Consider the following 21,197-nt stretch of genomic DNA (forward strand, 5'->3'; position numbering starts at 1 on the left):
GCATTTCAAGGTCCTGGAGTGGCCTAGCCAGTCTCCTGATCTCAACCCCATAGAAAATCTTTGGAGGGGAGTTGAAAGTCTGTGTTGCCCAGCGACAGCCCCAAAACATCACTGCTCTAGAGGAGATCTGCATGGAGGAATGGGCCAAAATACCAGCAACAGTGTGTGAAAACCTTGTGAAGACTTACAGAAAATGTTTGACCTGTGTCATTGCCAACAAAGGGTATATAACAAAGTATTGAGAAACTTTTGTTATTGACCAAATACTTATTTTCCACCATAATTTGCAAATAAATTCATTAAAAATCCTACAATGTGATTTTCTGGATTTTTTTTTCTCATTTTGTCTGTCATAGTTGACGTGTACCTATGATGAAAATTACAGGCCTCTCTCATCTTTTTAAGTGGGAGAACTTGCACAATTGGTGGCTGACTAAATACTTTTTTCCCCCACTGTATACACATATACAGTTGAAGTCAGAAGTTTACATACACTTAGGTTGGAGTCATTAAAACTCCTTTTTCAACCACTCCACAAATTTCTTGTTAACAAACTATAGTTTTGGCAAGTCGGTTAGGACATCTACTTTGTGCATGACACAAGTAATTTTTCCCAAAATTTTTTACAGACAAATTATTTCACTTATTTCACTGAAGGAACCACGTTCATCTGTACAAACAATAGTACGCAAGTATAAACACAATGGGACCACACAGCCATCATACCGCTTGGGAAGGAGACGCGTTCTGTCTCCTAGAGATGAACGTACTTTGGTGCGAAAAGTGCAAATCAATCCCAGAACAACAGCAAAGGACCTTGTGAAGGTGTTCTTCGGCTTGCAAGCAACTCCCTTTTTCCTCCAAACATAACGATGGTCATTATGGCCAAACAGTTATATTTTTGTTTCATCAGACCAGAGGACATTTCTCCAAAAAGTACGATCTTTGTCCCCATGTGCAGTTGCAAACCGTAGTCTGGCTTTTTTATGGCAGTTTTGGAGCAGTGGCTTCTTCCTTGCTGAGTGGCCTTTCAGGTTATGTCGATTATAGGACTCGTTTTACTGTGGATATAGATACTTTTGTACCTGTTTCCTCCAGCATCTTCACAAGGTCCCATATTCCATCCAGTTCACTTTATTTTTTATAATACATTACACTTGATCTTTCTTGAATAATGATTTGATGGTCCGACCGCATGGCTTGATTTTTGCTCTGACATGCACTGTCAGCTGTGGGACCTTATATAGACAGGTGTGTGCCTTTCCAATTCATGTCCAATCAATTGAATTTACCACAGGTGGACTCCAATCAAGTTGTAGAAACATCTCAAGGATGATCAATGGAAACAGGATGCACCTGAGCTCAATTTCGAGTCTTATAGCAAAGGGTCTGAATACTTATGTAAATAAGGTATTTCAGTTTTTAATTTTTAATACATTTTCAACAATTTCCAAACCTGTTTTTGATTTGTCATTATGGGGTATTGTGTGTAGATTGATGAGGGACATTTTTTATTTAATCCATTTTAATATAAGGCTGTAACGTAACAAAATGTGGAAAAAGGGAAGGGGTCTGAATACATTCCAAATGCACTGTATATTGTACTTCACTATATTTTCCTGTACGAGATGTTAAACCATGTACATTTTTAGGTGGTAGAAAAGGAGAGATAATGAAGGATAATGAAAATGAAGGATAATGAAGGATAATGGATAATTAAGGATAATGAAAGATAATTAAATATATTGAAGGATAATTTATCATACAAAATGGAGTATAATGAAGAATAATGGATAATGAAGGATAATGATGTTGAATTGATGGTGGTTGCAGCACTGTTCCATAGGAGAATGCAATGCCTATGCCTAATTCACTAGGATAAAGGGACAAATTTGATCCTCTTATAACAAACAGACCCACTCAATGACAATACCTGTGATGGCCATTCTTTGACAGAGAGCCCAGCGTGCCATGGCGAAGCCATTTTGCTATTGGTGTTTGATACCTTGTTGCTTCAGGTCAATGCGTATCAGTAAAGTTCATTCATGTTTTCGGTCAACACTCTCCGCAAGCCTTGCTGAATCCACAAGGACTGGGCTGTTATCAAATAAACAGTTTGTCCTGTTTCGTATCCAAACAAACACCATGCTCCTCCGCGCCCTTGTGACATCACCACCCGCACCACAGAGGCCATCTGGAGGAGTCGGAGGTGAGAGGGGAACGAGGGAGGGAACAGAAATGATGGTCAATGCATCACGAGCCTGCACAAAGGTAAGACTAGAGGAGCGATGCGGGTGTTCATATAAAATACCATGGCTTCCTATACGTGAGACTATGATAGTGGTTCCTCAGAGGGCAGAAGGGCAGGAGGATGTAGCTGAGGTGGTGAAACAACCAGGTCATCCGCTTCAGTCATCTAGGCACAACTGTGGGAATCAATGGACTTACTGAGTGTAGGGTGGTGATACAAAAGGTATAACCATGTGATTTCTATGTTGTTATGCACATGTGCACGCGCGCACGTGCACACACACAGAGTGGGTAAGGCAACTTGCTGTTCTCTCTGTCTGTCTGTCTTCTTCTTAGCCAGTTGTTTTTTACAAGAGAGGGTAAATGGCAGAGGTTACAGTGGGCTCTCGGTTGTCATGGTAGCTTTTCCCAGCCAGGGTCATCCGACAGCAAGGCCAGCAGGGACCATGGTCACATGTTGGAAAACATGGCTACCACTCAATCAGGTCCCCATAGCCATAACCTTGTCCCCAGGCATTTGGGCGGAAGTGTCTGGTAACGAGATTACCATAGCCATAACAATGACAGCAAAGAAGGAGACTCAAAGGAATGCCAAGCCATTTCTGATTCTTTGCACCTAAAAGCTGTTGAACTGCCAACTGAACTGCTACAGTATGTGAGGGGGAGTCCCAGAGCACTAATAAAAGGTGTTCAGCACCAAATCACATCACATACACCATCACAGTATTTTACATTTACATTTTAGTCATTTAGCAGACGCTCTTATCCAGAGCGACTTACAGTTAGTGAATACATATTTTTTTATACTGGCCCCCCGTGGGAAATGAACCCACAACCCTGGCGTTGCAAACGCCACTCTCTATCAACTGAGCTACATCCCTGCCGGCCATTCCCTCCCCTACCCTGGACGACGCTGGGCCAATTGTGCGCCGCCCATGAGTCTCCCGGTCGCGGCCGGCTGCGACAGAGCCTGGATTCGAACCAGGATCTCTAGTGGCACAGTTAGCACTGCGATGCAGTGCCTTAGACCACTGCGCCACTCAGTATACCTCCTTCCTGTTACTACCATCCACCCATGTTGAGTGAAGCGTCTCACAGCTTCCCATCCCCTCTACAGTGTGCCCTCCTGACACAGGGCCAACAGTAAACCGTGCTAGTCCAAATGGCACCACGGTTATGTCACAGCCAGCCAGTGGTTAGTTTGTTAGTTAGTTGGGTTGGTTGCGTCATCACCAGAGCGGCGCCGTGCGCTGTACTCCAGCGCACCTCTCAGTATTCAGGGGGACCACTTGACATCCATTTGAGAGATTTGGAGGGGGGTGGGGGATTACATCACTGGATCATGACATCACTTCCTGATATCATGATCCTGTCCATTAGGCGCGGGCGCTTGATCACTGTATAATGGCCCATTGACCGAGGAGGGATCCCCCTGTATTGCACTGTACTAAGACCTCTGCATTCATCAATGAGTGGATCAATACATGAGCCAGATCAGGTTAGACACTGAACGTTCAGTCCTGCTGTCCACACAGCCAATACTGATTTGCTTACACAGTAGTTTTAGCCACTCAACCACTATGTCTGGCTGTTTCAAATGAATGTCTTTAGGAAAGGAATTGTTATCCAACATCATCACATAGGCAGCTTTTGTACACTAACATTGTATGGCTGTACTTGTCTTTAGTGATGCCTGGCTGCAGTGCTTTGTTCAAGATTGTCCTGACTGCTTGAGTGTAGGACAGCTGTTTCCAGCGTAAAGCATCCAGAACACTGGCAAATTACTTATAGGAAACAGAGTGGAGGGCTTAAACTGTTTCCCCTTGGAGCAGAGCCTTGACATGTATTAGTGTGCTCTCACAATGTTCTGCTTTCTGTGTGCTCTGACCATGGATGGAGAGGGACCCCAACAGGCCAGAGTGGGTAACAACTGACAGCAAAAGCAGCTGGACCAGCTACCACTCTTTCTTGAGTGGCACGGTCAGAGGAGAGAGAGTGTGTGTGTGTGCGTGCGTGCGTGCCTGCGTGAGTGTGTGGGTGAGAGAGAGACTGTGTTCTTCGGTGTGTTGTCATGGTAACCGTCGCCTTTTGACAGATGAAGTCAGGTTCTGTCGCAACACTCCTCTGACTAGTGCTAACCTAAACAAAGCTCTATGACTTGGCAGATTGATTGTGATTGGCTGTTATTGTATACTGGGAACAGAAGGTCTACATGTAAACAGGGCCCAGTCTAATTAGGGACATTTCCACACATCAGCACATCCAGGCTCTTCCAGGAAATGGATCCTTTCTCCTTTTCTATTTCGGGCCGGCACACCATTCATTGTGCTTCCAGCCCTGCACAGTGTCGTTCTTCAATGTTACATTTGTCTTATTTCAACATTGTTACAGTTTAGAAAGCACACGCCACAACGTGACAACACTGTGGAAAATGGAGCAAGGTCTTTTCAACCAAGAAACCAAGCCCCTGGTTACACAAAGTTCCATTTGACATGACTGTATGTCATAGTTAAGACATCATCAATACTGGTATACTGAGGTATCAACAAATAGTACATCATCAATACTGGTATACTGAGGTATCAACAAATAGTACATAATCAATACTGGTATACTGAGGTATCAACAAATAGTACATCATCAATACTGGTATACTGAGGTATCAACAAATAGTACATCATCAATACTGGTATACTGAGGTATCAACAAATAGTACATCATCAATACTGGTATACTGAGGTATCAACAAATAGTACATCATCCTAGTAAGAGGCTGTGCCGGGAAGAGAGTTATATGCAAAAGCCACACAACACCACTGACCCCGTCATTCTGAGTAGACAACCATATCAAGCCAGTGGGTTGACCGTGAGTTTGCCCCGTCTCACCTTCCAAAGTTCAGTCTGAAACAGATTTAGAGCCGCTAACGCAACCTGGTCTCCAAAAAAATAAAGCAGCGGAGGAGAGTGGGCACTCTGTCAGACAGTCCAGGGGCACCCGCTGGTTTATCGGGCAACGTGGTGACAGCCTGGGCTGCTGAGATACAGAACGGCTCAACTCCGCTAGCCCATAGCTATATTTCAACTTAATGTGTGTTAAAGGACAATATAAGGACAAACTTAAACTTCTAGGGTAATGAATGATGACTAATTTATCGTGTACACCGTAAAAGTACACAGCCAAAATAAATACACTTTAAACAGTAAGGTAAAAAAATAACTAAATGTTCTAAGTAATGATGGCAATCCAGTGTTTCTCAGAACTCCCACGAAAACAAGAATGAGACATGTCAAAGTGATTATCCTGCCCACAGACTTAAATAAACACTTAGAACAACAGTTTTGTTTAAAACTAGAAGCCTAAAACCACATGACTGTTTACACAACAGCAGCAGCATAACATTTTTGAACATCGTGAACTACTTTATAAAACACAAACTGACAAACTAGTTTAAATCTGCAGAACAAGTAGAATGGTCTATAGACGTGCCACAGTAGTAGGACTGTAGGCTACTATTAAATTGGATGCCAGATAAGACTTCTGGGAAAAGCTGAGCAAAACCATAAGCTGTCAAGGCCACTGATATAGCTCAAACATCAAAGTAATGCTTAATAGGGTTGAAAATCATTACTGTAACACAACACATACAAATCTGCATTGGCTATCTGGCCGATGTAATCAGATGTAGTACAGCTCTCTCGGCCTCCAAACTGTCTCTCGACTTTGGAAACAGTGCATTTAACAGTGGGATTCAAACTGTGAACGCTGTGATAATGTAGTTATAACGTGGTTCGTGCTGTGGTGCTGTGTAATGCTGTGATAATGTAGTTATAACGTGGTTCGTGCTGTGGTGCTGTGTAATGCTGTGATAATGTAGTTATAACGTGGTTCGTGCTGTGGTGCTGTGTAATGCTGTGATAATGTAGTTATAACGTGGTTCGTGCTGTGGTGCTGTGTAATGCTGCGATAATGTAGTTATAACGTGGTTCGTGCTGTGGTGCTGTGTAATGCTGTGATAATGTAGTTATAACGTGGTTCGTGCTGTGGTGCTGTGTAATGCTGTGATAATGTAGTTATAACGTGGTTCGTGCTGTGGTGCTGTGTAATGCTGTGATAATGTAGTTATAATGTGGTTCGTGCTGTGGTGCTGTGTAATGCTGTGATAATGTAGTTATAACGTGGTTCGTGCTGTGGTGCTGTGTAATGCTGTGATAATGTAGTTATAACGTGGTTCGTGCTGTGGTGCTGTGTAATGCTGTGATAATGTAGTTATAACGTGGTTCGTGCTGTGGTGCTGTGTAATGCTGTGATAATGTAGTTATAACGTGGTTCGTGCTGTGGTGCTGTGTAATGCTGTGATAATGTAGTTATAACGTGGTTCGTGCTGTGGTGCTGTGTAATACTGTGATAATGTAGTTATAACGTGGTTCGTGCTGTGGTGCTGTGAACGCTGTGATAATGTAGTTATAACGTGGTTCGTGCTGTGGTGCTGTGTAATGCTGTGATAATGTAGTTATAACGTGGTTCGTGCTGTGGTGCTGTGAACGCTGTGATAATGTAGTTATAACGTGGTTCGTGCTGTGGTGCTGTGAACGCTGTGATAATGTAGTTATAACGTGGTTCGTGCTGTGGTGCTGTGTAATGCTGTGATAATGTAGTTATAACGTGGTTCGTGCTGTGGTGCTGTGTAATGCTGTGATAATGTAGTTATAACGTGGTTCGTGCTGTGGTGCTGTGTAATGCTGTGATAATGTAGTTATAACGTGGTTCGTGGTGAAGACAGCCACAGTCAGTGCTGCTGACCCAAGGTGCTCCAGTCAGTCCACGTGGCCGCAGGGCCGTGCTAGTCAGATGTGGGAGAAAGGCCACGCCGGCCTCCTGCCTCTGTTTGTAGAGCTTTGTCTGGAAAGAGGGGCAAAGTTCAAGGCCGCTGGTGCTTCTGTTTTTGGGGTCACCATTATTGAACAAGCCCCCCTCATTGATAAAACAAGAGAGTGACCTCGTCTGCTGGACCACAGGGGCATAGTCTAACCCACGGGGAGAGGTGGAAACACACTGGGAATGACAACACATCCCCTTCCCTGTATTTCATCTCAAACACACACAGTTTAGAGAAATACAGTAATCCCTCGTTTATCGCGGGGGTTACGTTCCGAAAATGACCCGCGATAAGTGAAATCCGCGAAATAGAAAACTTTTTTTTTTTTACAATTAGCAACTATTACATGTATACAAATACAGTGACTCACGTGTAGGCCGTTTCACTGCTCTTCAGACTGGGCCGCTGCATCCTGACTGCGCTCTGCAGTGTTCTCTTCTTCTGAAGCCCGCGGTGCAGGTGTGTTTGTTCGGGAGAAGAACATAGTGATAGGCAGCTGTTGTCGCTCTTTTTTCTTCTTTGCAAAAAGATCCTTGTACACCGACATGCCACCATCGATTACGTTGGAGAACTGTAACGAACGGCTCATCAAAGGGTCCCATTCCTCAGCTACTCGCTTAAGTTCAGTGGCCATTCGCACCATGGTTGCTAAGCGACCAAGCGTTAGTCCTTCCTCCTCATCTCTCGTGTCCTCTTCTCCCTCTTCTCTTTCATCGTCGCCCATCCGCAGGTGCTTTTTGTCGGTCCAGGCCGTTTGCGTCGACATTATGGGTTTAGGAGATGTTCGAAATTACAAGATAATTTGGCCAACTTAATGTAAATTTGCCAAGCTGTTTTATGTACGTACACATAACTGCACGAGACGACAAAATGATAGCACAATTCGTAGCATGTTTTGATACAAGAAGCGGGAGTGAGTTTTTAGCGAATCAGAATGCAGAGCACAATGCACCAAAAAAAAAATAATGCATTATGAAAATCCGCGAAATAGCGAATCCGCGATAAGTGAACCGCGAAGTGGCGAGGGATCACTGTAACACACACCAGTATCCACAAAGCATATCAGAGTAGGAGTGCTGATCTAGGATCAGATCCCCACCTGTCCATATAATCTTATTCATAATTATCTGATCCTAGATCAACATTCCTACTCTGATACGCTTTGAGGATACAGGCCCTGGTCTGACCCATATAAACCACTCATATCTATCTAGGATATAGCATATCCCCATTCCGCACGCACACTCTTGTACAGCTAACCTTGTGTGGACACACAATTCAGTCCCATTCAAAATCATATTTTCCCTAACCCCTAACCTAACCCGTACTCTTACCCTTACCCTTAACTTAACCCAACCTTAACCCTAACCCTAGCTCCTAACCCTAACCCTTAACATAATTCTAACCCTAATACTAATTCTAACCATAACCCCCTAGAAATAGCATTTGACCTCGTTGCGACTAACAAAATATCCCCAGTTGGTCAAATTTATGTTTGTTTACTATTCTCGTGGGGACTACTGGTCCCCACAAGAATAGTTAAACATGTCCACACACACACACACACACACACACACACACACACACACACACACACACACACACACACACACACACACACACACACACAGACAATGTTGATGTATATGAGTCAATGCATGTACAGCAGATAAGGGCAGCGGATAAGGGCAGCCAGTGGGAAGAACAGTAAACAGTTGAACTAACACTAGTTCAAATCAAAACTCATAGTGAGCCATTGACAGCAGTTGACCTGGTAACTGAAACAGGAGGGGCTGGCTGGCTGGCGAGTGTGCACTGAACTCTGACCTCTCACCTGAGTGACTGGATAGGCCTACATATAGCCTGTCTGACATGGGCTGACGTTATGTCTAGCACCGCTGGTGGAAGCAGAATTACACCAGCCGATGTATGATGTATGATGTATGGTCTGGGGTCTAAAAGAACAACATTCTTTTTAACCCATCTCTCCCCTCTTGCTTTCTATTCTTGAGTGTCTAATGTTTGGCAATGTGTTGCAATGGAAAGAGGTGTTTGCAGTTATCTAACTCAGAATTCATATGATCTTTCAAGATTTTGGGGGCATGAGTTATGAAGTCTGAACCATTTTGGGGATGTTCCTCTGTGTAAATGAGAATTGTGAGATTAGACGTGGTAGCAGGTCCCTCCGTGATAAGAAGTGTACAATGTTATCAGGTTTGGGTAGGTAGGAGGTAATGGTTCAATGTTATCAGGTTTGGGTAGGTAGGAGGGTATGGTTCAATGTTATCAGGTTTGGGTAGGTAGGAGGGTATGGTTCAATGTTATCAGGTTTGGGTAGGTAGGAGGGTATGGTTCAATGTTATCACGTTTGGGTAGGTAGGAGGTAATGGTTCAATGTTATCACGTTTGGGTAGGTAGGAGGTAATGGTTCAATGTTATCACGTTTGGGTAGGTAGGAGGTAATGGTTCAATGTTATCACGTTTGGGTAGGTAGGAGGTAATGGTTCAATGTTATCAGGTTTGGGTAGGTAGGAGGTAATGGTTCAATGTTATCACGTTTGGGTAGGTAGGAGGTAATGGTTCAATGTTATCACGTTTGGGTAGGTAGGAGGGTATGGTTCGTGTAGAGGTAGGGAGGGTTGCTGCAATCGGCTCAGGGAAGGAACTGAGTTCATCAGCAGTGGTGACACTAATGACTCACAGGATGTCACAGTGTGTCACTTCCTCTTTCTAATGTGCTCTTCGCTGTGGGTAGCTGTGAGCTGAGGAGAGGTTCAGTGTGGGTCCATAACTGTGGGGCCTTGACGGCCCTGCTTAGCCCAGCAAAAAGAGCACAGTCTGACTGATGGAGAGATCAGAACACAATAGAACCAGTCCTCCCAGTCACCCCCTGACAACACCAGAGAGAGAGAGAGAGAGTGTGAGTGTGAGTGTGAGTGTGAGTGTGAGTGTGAGTGTGAGTGTGAGTGTGAGTGTGAGAGAGAGAGAGAGAGAGAGAGAGAGAGAGAGAGAAAAAAAGAGTGTTGTTACTTGAATTAATTAAATAATAATAATTAATTAAATAATAAGGAGTAAGACAGGAGCTTGAAGTTATTTTCATATTTTTCGCACCCATGGTGGTAGAGTCAGTCCACGTGGTCGCAGGGCCATGCTAGTCAGATGTGGGAGAAAGGCCAGCTTCCTGTCTCTGTTTGCAGAGCTTTTTCTGGAAAGAGGGGGAAAGTTCAAGGCTGCTGGTGCTTCTGTTTTTGGGTTCACCATCATTGAACAAGCCCTCCTCATTGGCAAAACAAGAAATCTGAGAGTGACCTAGTCTGCTGGGCCAGAGGGGCATAGTCTAACCGACGGGGAGAGGTTCAAACACACTGGGAATAACAAAACATCCTCTCAGCTCCACCCTCTCCTCTGGGGAGTGTCAGCATCTCTTCCTCTCCCCTAACTTTCTCACATCCTCCAGACTGGCCTCTGACAATAACACAGGCCTTGTGAGGAGGCTCTCTGACGTCACAAGCCTGCTTATTGATTTACTGAGGCCTGCCTAATGAGAATCAGACCCTATGTGTCACTGCTATGAGCACAATGTTCTCCTTAAGTTGTTCTAACAAAGTAAAGAGTCAGAAACCCGCTGTTAAGCAAATAACTTGCCCCAACTCTCTCACTCCCCCCAGAATAAATACAAGGGTCTGTTGGATCGCTCCATATGGAAATTCTTAAAGCAGAGTTGCTGTGGAAAGCAGAGGCGAGTGGAGCGGAGTGCACACTGCTGGACAGGATATCCTGTATTACTCACATCTATGATCATCTAAACACCTCCTGAACCGTAGGGATAAACATCAGAGTGTGTCAACAGAAAGCAGAATACCACCAGAAAGTCACAGTGGAAGACAGAAATTAAATCAGTAGCCTACATTATCACCAATAGATCGATAAGGGCAAGCAGACACAGACAGACCCCCCCTCCCCCAAAAGCAACAGTCAGTATCTGGTGTGGCCACCAGCTGCATTAAGTACTACAGTGCATCTCCTCCTCATGGTCTGCACCAGATTTGCCAGTTCTTGCTGTGAGATGTTACCCCACTCTTCCACCAAGGCACCTGCAAGTTCCCAGACATTTCTGGGGGGGAATGGCCCTAGCCCTCACCCTCCGATCCAACTCAATGCTCAGTGCTCAATGGGATTGAGATCCAGGCTCTTCGCTGGCCATGGTAGAACACTGACATTCCTGTCTTGCAGGAAATCACGCACAGAACGAGCAGTATGGCTGGTGGCATTGTCATGCTGGAGGGTCATGTCAGGATGAGCCTGCAGGAAGGGTACCACATGATGTCTTCCCTGTAACGCACAGTGTTGAGATTGCCTGCAATGACAACAAGCTCAGTCCGATGATGCTGTGACACACCGTCCCAGACCATGACGGACCCTCCACCTCCAAATCGATCCCGCTCCAGAGTACAGGCCTCGGTGTAATGCTCATTCCTTCGACGACAATCGCGAATCTGACCATCACCCCTGGTGAGACAAAACCGCGACTCGTCAGTGAAGCGCACTTTTTGCCAGTCCTGTCTGGTCCAGCGACGGTGGGTTTGTGCCCATAGGCGACGTTGTTGCCGGTGATGTCTGGTGAGGACCTACCTTACAACAGGCCTACAAGCCCTCAGTCCAGCCTCTCTCAGCCTATTGCGGACAGTCTGAGCACTGATGGAGGGATTGTGCGTTCCTGGTGTAACTCTGGCAGTTGTTGTTGCCATCCTGTACCTGTCCCGCAGGTGTGATGTTCGGGTGTACCGATCCTGTGCAGGTGTTGTTACACGTGGTCTGCCACTGCGAGAATGATCAGCTGTCCGTCCTGTCTCCCTGTAGCGCTGTCTTAGGCGTCTCACAGTACGGACATTGCAATTTATTGCCCTGGCCACATCTGCAGTCCTCATGCCTCCTTGCAGCATGCCTAAGGCACGTTCACGCAGATCTTCATCTTTCTTTTGGTGTTTTTCAGAGTCTGTAGAAAGGCCTCTTTAGTGTCCTAAGTCTTCATAACTGTGACCTTAATTGCCTACCGTCTGTAAGCTGTTAGTGTCTTAACGACCATTCCACAGGTGCATGTTCATTAATTGTTTATGGTTAATTGAACAAGCATGGGAAACAGTGTTGAAACCCTTTACAGTGAAGATCTGTGAAGTTATTTGGATTTTTACAAATTATCTTTGAAAGACAGGGTCCTGAAAAAGGGACGTTTCTTTTTTTGCTGAGTTTATGTTTGTATGAGTCTTGTCCAGGTGGCAGAACTGAGCGATTTCCCCTTAGATGGGCCAGTTGCAAAGTCAAAATTGGCTATATTGTAAAAAACGTATGAAAACAAAAATGTGCTTTTTTAGTCTTCATTTAAGGTTAGGCATAAGGGTTAGCAGTGTGGTTAAAGGTTAGGGTTAGGTTTAAAATCAGATATTATGACTTTGCGGCTATGCCAGCTAGTGACCACTCTGCAGAGCTGCCTCGACGAAAAACGCTAACCTGCACATTTGAATGTATGCTCATGAAGTATGTTTTTGTTGGGAAAAACAAGTCTCTGCATGTGCATCAGTGTGTGTGTGCGCTTGCATGCACGTAGCTCACATAGAAACAGGATGACACACACACACACACATTGTAAGCTACAGCTCTGTCCTTTATGGCAGCCCCTCTCTGATTACCCAGGGTAAATGTGCGTTATTGCCGCTCGTATGAAGAGCCCTAACATGGTTGACACACGCAGCGCCGGGTAAATTTCCACTCCGCACAATCTTCAGTTGTCTTGCTGAGGGGAGGGCTTGTCAGTGTGTGGCGTCGCGTGTCTGTCACCCCCCTGGTCAACCGGATATCATGACCCAAATGCTAAACACCCAAAATAATGGCCACAAAGCAGACAGACAGAGAGAGCGAGAGAGAGAGAGAGAGCGAGAGAGAGCGAGAGAGAGAGAGAGAGAGAGAGAGAGAGAGAGAGAGAGAGAGAGAGAGAGAGAGAGAGAGAGAGAGAGAGAGAGAGAGAGAGAGAGAGAGAGAGAGAGAGAGAGAGAGATAGAGAGAGAGAGAGAGAGATGAGAGAGAGAGAGAGAGAGAGAGAGAGAGATGGCCTAAACTCACCAAAGGCGAGCATGGGAGGCGTGTGATTTATTTTAGAATGCATTGTTTTGAATTATAATGACCCAACCGAAGCCGGGCGGGCGGGTTGTCCACTTTGACGCCTCGCTCAATTAGTACGTGTCTCTATTTGTGTGTTTTATCGCTGGTGCTGTGGTCACACAAAACAATCAAAATGTTGTCATTATTAACTGTTTTTCAAGCTCATTTGAATTGAAAGAGGTAGCTAAGGGTTGAGGCTTTACAATACATGCTAAATTAGACCAATTCATCCACTTATGGAAACATCGCTATCAGCAAAGATGATTAGACACATGGACTATCCTGCTAGCATACAGTCACTGCTCTGCCCGTCCCGTCTCCCCCCCCCGCCTCGCTCTGCTTGCTCCACCCACCCGCTTCTGGTGAGTTTTTCACTGGAGAGTCTCTAGTAAAATGTCAAAAGGTACTCGCGTCTCAGCCAGAGGCTTTATCTAGACCTCCTCACACCTCCAAATGAAAGTCAGGCAAATCAGCCCCCAGAAGAATGCACACATCTTAGAGGGGGTGAGAATGAGAGGGGAGGTGAGAATGAGAGAGGGGGGTGAGAATGAGAGAGGGGGGGTGAGAATGAGAGAGGAGCTGAGAATGAGAGAGGAGCTGAGAATGAGAGAGGAGCTGAGAATGAGAGAGGAGCTGAGAATGAGAGAGGGGCTGAGAATGAGAGAGGAGCTGAGAATGAGAGAAGTGGGGTGAGAATGAGAGAGAGGGGGTGAGAATGAGAGAGGGGGTGAGAATGAGAGAGGAGCTGAGAATGAGAGAGGAGCTGAGAATGAGAGAGGAGCTGAGAATGAGAGAAGTGGGGTGAGAATGAGAGAGGGGGGTGAGAATGAGAGAGGAGCTGAGAATGAGAGAGGAGCTGAGAATGAGAGAGGAGCTGAGAATGAGAGAGGAGCTGAGAATGAGAGAGAGGGGTGAGAATGAGAGAGGAGCTGAGAATGAGAGAGAGGGGTGAGAATGAGAGAGGGGGGTGAGAATAAGAGAGGAGCTGAGAATGAGAGAGGAGCTGAGAATGAGAGAGGAGCTGAGAATGAGAGAGGAGCTGAGAATGAGAGAGGAGCTGAGAATGAGAGAGAGGGGTGAGAATGAGAGAGGAGCTGAGAATGAGAGAGAGGGGTGAGCATGAGAGAGAGGGGTGAGAATGAGAGAGGGGGGAGAATAAAAAAGGTGGAGGAAGGCGCTTACTGCTTCTGGAGGAGGGAGAATAAATCATGTTCCCGGAAGAATAAATCATGTTCCCGGGAGAATAAATCATGTTCCCGGGAGAATAAATCATGTTCCCGGGCCCAGAGGGTTGTGTCAGTGAGTAATTACACAGAGGGAGATGCTCCTCTGGTCGGCCTGATCCCACAGAGTGTGGATCAACAGCTGGTACCTTAGAGACCCTCTAAAGAGGATGAACCCTCAACCCTGACCCCTAACCCCTGGCCATCTGCCAGCAGCGTAGGACAAGTATGTATGTATGTATATGTGTATAGGTGATGGGATTGTACACAGTGGAGCAACCGCTTGACCCGATTTTGGGGTTTCAATCCCATTTGTGCATAAAGTTGGATATACAGAACTGCTGTGGCGGTGAGTGTGCTTTTCCAAGGGATTCCAAGTCACAACCTCATTGAACCCTTCAGCTGTGTCAAAGTTGAACCACACAGAGTCAAAGAACTCTAGGTCAAACTCTAAACACTGCTAGTTATAGGAACATTACCATTTAGACTTTGTTCATTTGGGTTTGCAAGTACAACGGCATTGAACAGAATATATATAGACAAAGAATCCTCGACAACAGACACAGTCAAGCAGACCTTCAGCTATGAAGGGCACACAACCGAGCAAGCCTTCACACAGGCCTTGAACAGAAACCCAAACAGCCCAACAGGACACATACATCCTCCCCTACACATACCTACCTACTAGGGTCTACCAGGGTCCACCCGGGTCTACTCGGGTCCACCGGGGTCTACCAAGGTCTATCTACCTGGGTCTACCAGGGTCCAACAGGGTCTATCTACCTGGGTCTACCAGGGTCTATCTACCTGGGTCTACCAGGGTCTATCTACCTGGGTCTACCAGGGTCTATCTACCTGGGTCTACCAGGGTCTATCTACCTGGGTCTACCAGGGTCTATCTACCTGGGTCTACCAGGGTCTATCTACCTGGGTCTACCAGGGTCTATCTACCTGGGTCTACCCGGGTCTATCTACCTGGGTCTACCCGGGTCTATCTACCTGGGTCTACCCGGGTCTTAAGGTACAGTACAGTATGTAACAGGGACAGGATGGAATTTTCCATCCAAAACCTTTTAGGTTCAGGGGCTCCACTTGGCAATAAAAGCGGTGTGACCGGGGTGTTTAGCCCCATGGAGAAGCAGGTTTAGTAGAGGCTCTGTGTTTGTCTATCAGCCACTGGGGACCAGTGGAAAATTCCCACTCCCACTCACAGGTCTGAAGGAGCTGAGACACTCCTCCACTGTAGCCCCCCACCGGCCACATTTCTCTTTCACCGCCCTAACGGTTAACGGCAGCCGTGGTTTTTATGGGAAAGGGCCCAAGGGGATTGTTTTGTTGTCAGGGCTGACAGTCTAGCCCGCAAGGTTGCTGGTGTCTGTCCAGCCCTATGCACAATTCTTAGAAAATATCTGGTGACATCTGTAGCACCTGTTGGGAGGGGGTACATGTGCATGTGTGTGTGCGCCCACGTGTGTGTGTGTGTGTGTGTGTGTGTGCACGTGTTTGAGTACAGGGGTTGCTGACCTATAGAGCAAGGCAAATTGATCTGCATAGAGATGGATGCTTCTATCACTGGTTTCAAAAGTTTCTCATCAGTCTAAATCTTCCCACACTGTCAGAACGTGCTAATCAGCTCACTAAGACCCTGACAGAGTCGATACAAATGCCAAGGAAATGAGTTATGTTTGTACCACTCAAAAGCCAAATGGCTTAGTATGGATGCATGGGAACATCGATCTGGACCTGTCTGTGTTTTGTGTTGAGATTCAGAGATGGGACAATACGGGGGACTGGGGGGTGGGGACGGGGGGACGGGGGGGACGGGGGGGGGGTCCTCATACCTGTGTCCCGAGGCAGCCCACCATCATGTGGGTGAGCAATTTGGCAGCAAACATGGGGAAGCGAGAACACAGCAGGTGGGATACGATGGCCAAGGCGAAAGCTGAGGATCAGACCAAAATAAATGCTGTGTCATTCCATATTAACCATAAAAACCCATATCATGTTTTATACTTGATCAAAAATGCTTGCAATAAGATAACCCATCTAAAACCGAGTGGGAGGGGATTGTAGGACAGGAAGAGGCAGAGCGATATCCAAAAGGAACAACAGTAATGAGTCAGACAGAATGGAGACATGGAGAGATGAAATGAGAAAGACAGAGGAAATGGAGGGAGATATACATATACAGAAGATATAGATAGATCGATAAAAAGAGAGAGAGAAAAAGAAAGAGGGATGTAGTATAAACGAGGACTGAAAGACCTAAACTAGGTGTACTGAATACCTAAAGAGACTCTTCATCCATACTGTACCTGAGATGCAGAGGAAGCCTGAGGCGTAGAAGGCCTCATTGTAGGAGGCCAGGGAAGCCATCTGGGCATGGGCCGTGTACACAGACAGGTGGGAGCACGCACACTCCACATAGCTCCCACTGTCATCCACTACCCTGCAGAACTGCCCGTCTGACAGCCAGCTAGAGGAGAGGGAGAGGAGAGGTAATACAGGAAGTAGTCAGCCTTAGGCAGGAAGTTCATATGAAGTTATGACGTTCTGATTGGAACATCCAGCTGTGTAGTGTCTCTGCTTGATTGGTTGCTCCGATGTGTTAACTCTCAGATACGTTAGGGAATTCAGAACATTTCAAAGGGTGACATGTATGATAAATAAGAGCACAGAATTCATATTTGTTCCTTATGAAAATGAAGAGTTCATTTACTTTGTGACTGACAGACAAGACTGATTGTCCTAGTCATGACTGCTAAGTCTATGACAGACTTTAATAGACCTGCCATCAGTGCAGTGAGACTAGGAGGAAGTTGAACAGGCCTCTCTCTCTCTTCCCCCTTGGGATGACGTTATCAACGCTGTCGTCTGCTTGGTTATCTGGGAGATGGATTGTTGAGACCGCTGCTCCACGGGCCAAACCAAACCGGAGAAATCTGCGTCCTGTTACAGACTGTTCAGCCAAGAGTCCCACTCCGGACCTCCTCCATAATGTCCTTTCAAACACACTTCTGAGGGGCGGGAATGTTCGGGAACTCTGAGCACAACAAACTGAACCCTCACAGACATCACAGAGGAGTCTGGGACAGCCCAGATAGGGATCGAGGGAGATCAATTCATCCATGGCTGGAGAAAGAGGTCCTGGCTGGACAAAGCCTGACCCCTGACCTCTGACCTCTCTACTAGAGGCTGACCCTGAAGTGTGAGGTTCACACCTACAGAGCAGAGCTGAGAAGAAGGGGGAGGACCCTTTAACTCACCTAAGTGGTTGTGTCCTACAGAGTCATTTTAGTCACACACACCACATTATTACATGGGGTTCAAGTTCAGGATGGCAACAGAAATTAAGAGAAATAGACGTTTTGGGGAATTCATAAAAAACGTAGAATGTGTGATCATGAATGCTCTGTTTGTTGTTCTATAGCTACATAGTACTATGCGAAGGAAAGTGACTGGGTATAGGAGAGGGAATTGAGGGTATCAGATGGAAACAGTGTCGTACCTCTCAGCAGCCTGGCTCCACAGAAGGCACAGAGACTGGCCAGGTTTGACTCTCAACCCGGGGGTGTGGATACGGTACACCACCTCGTTACCCTCAGTCAGGGGTTGTGAACCTTGGCCCTGCAGGCTGGCAGAGAACACCTACACAACAAGAGAAATACCATTACAATACAGAGTTGGTTGAAGCTGGCCCGAAACACATATCTAAAGTCAGCTTGGTGCTTTTCCTATTACTGTTCAACTAAGGATTGGGGGAGGGGTAAGCTGATCCTAGATCTGTGTCTACAGTTGCTATGGGCAACCTCTATAGGTCTTTATAGCTGTAAAGACCTAGTGGCAGAGACCAGGCACAGAGCTTCAGTGGGACGACACTGCTCCCTGCTGTTTACACCAAGCACAAAGTTCCATTTAGGCAAACATTTTCACCTGTAATACCACAGGTATTCTCCTGTAACTTGATATTTATTTACCTTTATTTTACCAGATAAATGGACTGAATGAGAAAATACTAAATGTTCTACAACAATGACTCCGGGAAGAATTGCAGAGCGCACCCATCTCCAGTCTAGTTACCCATCAGTCGGTAAGTGCTAATAGCTGTCATGGTGTGGCTTTGAGTGTATGTGGGTCTGCTTGCCTTGCCGTTGAGCGCGGTGGTTTTGTCATTGGTGAGGAACCAATGTTCCGTGCTGTACTCTGTGAGCTGCACCCGGCGGCAGGCTGAGGGGGAGACGGTGCCAGCGGGTAAGGCTGGCACCTCCAGGAGGTTCTCTGGCAACTGAAAGGTGTCGGAGTTCTTGCCCGTGAATGTGTGCCCGTTGATCTGGGTAGGGTACCAGTGGTAGGAAGAGATGGAAATGTAGACACAAGTGTCCAGGATGGTCCTCCCCCTTTAAAAATACCAGAAAATCACACTTATTTTACTCATAGTCTTCTTTTTAACAGTGGGAAAGGGTGATCCATTCTATATTTTTCCCCTAAAATAAGAATTCTACTATAATAACAGTCAGTGGCAGAAATAATAGACAGCAATACTCCTTGACTTTTTTTTAACCCACAATCCCTCATGGTGCAGGACTCACCTTTGAGCCTGTGCTCCACACTGGGTGTGTGTGAGCAGGGAGAAGGCAAAGCGCTCGGCCACCTCTGCCAGTTGGCTCAGGCCCCCTGTGTCGACTCGGCTTGGGTTGGCCATGGCACAGAGTAGGTCATAGGTCAAACCCCGGCTGCTGTCCGCAATAGGGGTGCGCTCTGCCTCCGTAAGCACCTGGCCAAGCAGATTGAGAATCTCAGTTTGTGTTTGTGCATGTGCAGAATTGGAGGTGTTTATGACTAACACAAATATAGCCAATAATCTGAAAGCCCCCTATCAAACTCTCTCACACACACACACACACAAACACAGTACTCTGTGGGTTATGTAACATACACACAGTACAATGCAAACACAGACAGGCTAGGTTAGCCTGCATCTGCCTCTCATTGAGTGTGTGGAAGCTCTTAAGTGTCATGACTGCCCCATGCAGTTGCAAACCGTAGTCTGGCTTTTTTATGGCGGTTTTGGAGCAGTGGCTTCTTTGCTGAGCGGCCTTTCAGGTTATGTCGATATAGGACTTGTTTTACTGTGGCTATAGATACTTTTGTACCTGTTTCCTCCAGCATCTTCACAAGGTCCTTTGCTGTTGTTCTGGGATTGATTTGCACTTTTCGCACCAAAGTACGTTCATCTCTAGGAGACAGAACGCGTCTCCTTCCTGAGTGGTATGACGGCTGCGTGGTCCTATGGTGTTTATACTTGCGTACTATTGTTTGTACAGATGAACGTGGTACCTTCAGGCATTTTGAAATTGCTCTCAAGGATGAACCATACTTGTGGAGGTCTACCATTTTTTTTCTGAGGTCTTGGCTGATTTCTTTTGATTTTCCCATTATGTCAAGCAAAGAGGCACTGAGTTTGAAGGTAGGCCTTGAAATACATCCACAGGTACACCAACAATTGACTCAAATGATGTCAATTAGCCTATCAGAACCTTCTAAAGCCATGACATCATTTTCTGGAAATTTCCAAGCTGTTTAAAGGCACAGTCAGCTTAGTGTATGTAAACTTCTGACCCACTGGAATTGTGATACAGTGAATTATAAGTGATAATCTGTCTGTAAACAATTGTTGGAAAAATTACTTGTGTCATGCACAAAGTAGATGTCCTAACCGACTTGCCAAAACTATAGTTTCTTAACAAGAAATGTGTGGATTGGTTGAAAAACGAGTTTTAATGACTCCAACCTAAGTGTATGTAAACTTCCGACTTCAACTGTAGCATTGACATGAAATCAGTCAAACACCTCAAAACTACACATGGTGCCAAGAACAAGATGAAACTAGATGAAACAAGTCAGCTACTATTTCCCACATGGCAGTTTCTTGTCATTGTTGGTAGCGTGATGCGCTGCTTTAGTCAGACACTAAGTGACAACAGAGACCTTTTAAAAACTCATCTGTAGATCCGTCATCATTTTGTACTGGGAACAGCTGCCTTTGGCAAGAGCAAACTAAGTTACACTGACAAAACACACATACACAAAAAAAAACCCCCACAAAGATCACTTTTAATAGCAAACAAAACAAGTTGGAAAAATACTTGTTTCTCCTTCTCGCCCCTTGCTCCCTCCCTCGCTCTCCTTCCCTCTCACCTTCCCCAGTGCGTCCAGCACGGCGGTCAGTTGTTCTGGTGTGAGCTGTGCCGTGGCCTTGCTGAGCAGAGCATGGAGCACCCTGTCCAGTATGGTGGTGTCCAGAGGCTGCTGGAGCTGGTCCAACAGGGCCCACACCGCCTGGGCCTCCGTGCCCGACACCAGGGTCACGTTGGCCAGGCCGTACTCAGGGTGCACCCTGGCCCCTCCACTGGCCCCATACAGCTCCACGTGGAAGCGCTTCGGCGGGGGGTTGGAGGAGGCCTGGTCTGGGGTGAGGGTGATGTCCAGCCCTGTGCTCCTTTGGCCCAGGTCAAAGGTCAGCTGGCCCTCTTCTTTCAGAAAGTCCATCCCGGCCACGGCAGGCCAGACCAGGGTGGGGCCTACTGCCTCAGCCCGAGGGACTTCCTATTGGATGACAATGAGACAGGAGTGTGAGGTCACAGTAGGATGGAAAGATGGAGGGAGTCGGGAAAGAAGACGTAGAGAGAGA

At 46.3% G+C, this 21,197-nt stretch overlaps 1 protein-coding gene across 1 annotated transcript in view; it reads right to left on the bottom strand.

Moving 5' to 3' along the window:
• LOC121584425 (adhesion G-protein coupled receptor V1-like) overlaps nucleotides 1-21,197 on the bottom strand; it is a 197,916-nt gene that overhangs the window by 79,610 nt on the left and 97,109 nt on the right. Inside the window, exons 77-82 of the mRNA XM_041900302.2 lie at nucleotides 20,705-21,112; nucleotides 19,096-19,280; nucleotides 18,651-18,903; nucleotides 18,015-18,154; nucleotides 16,822-16,982; nucleotides 16,348-16,448 (exon numbers count right to left, since the gene is read on the bottom strand). Coding sequence (XP_041756236.2) covers nucleotides 16,348-16,448; nucleotides 16,822-16,982; nucleotides 18,015-18,154; nucleotides 18,651-18,903; nucleotides 19,096-19,280; nucleotides 20,705-21,112 — 1,248 coding nt within the window. The remainder of the gene's footprint in view (nucleotides 1-16,347; nucleotides 16,449-16,821; nucleotides 16,983-18,014; nucleotides 18,155-18,650; nucleotides 18,904-19,095; nucleotides 19,281-20,704; nucleotides 21,113-21,197) is intronic.

Source organism: Coregonus clupeaformis, chromosome 16, assembly GCF_020615455.1.
Source record: "Coregonus clupeaformis isolate EN_2021a chromosome 16, ASM2061545v1, whole genome shotgun sequence".
NCBI lineage: Eukaryota > Metazoa > Chordata > Actinopteri > Salmoniformes > Salmonidae > Coregonus > Coregonus clupeaformis.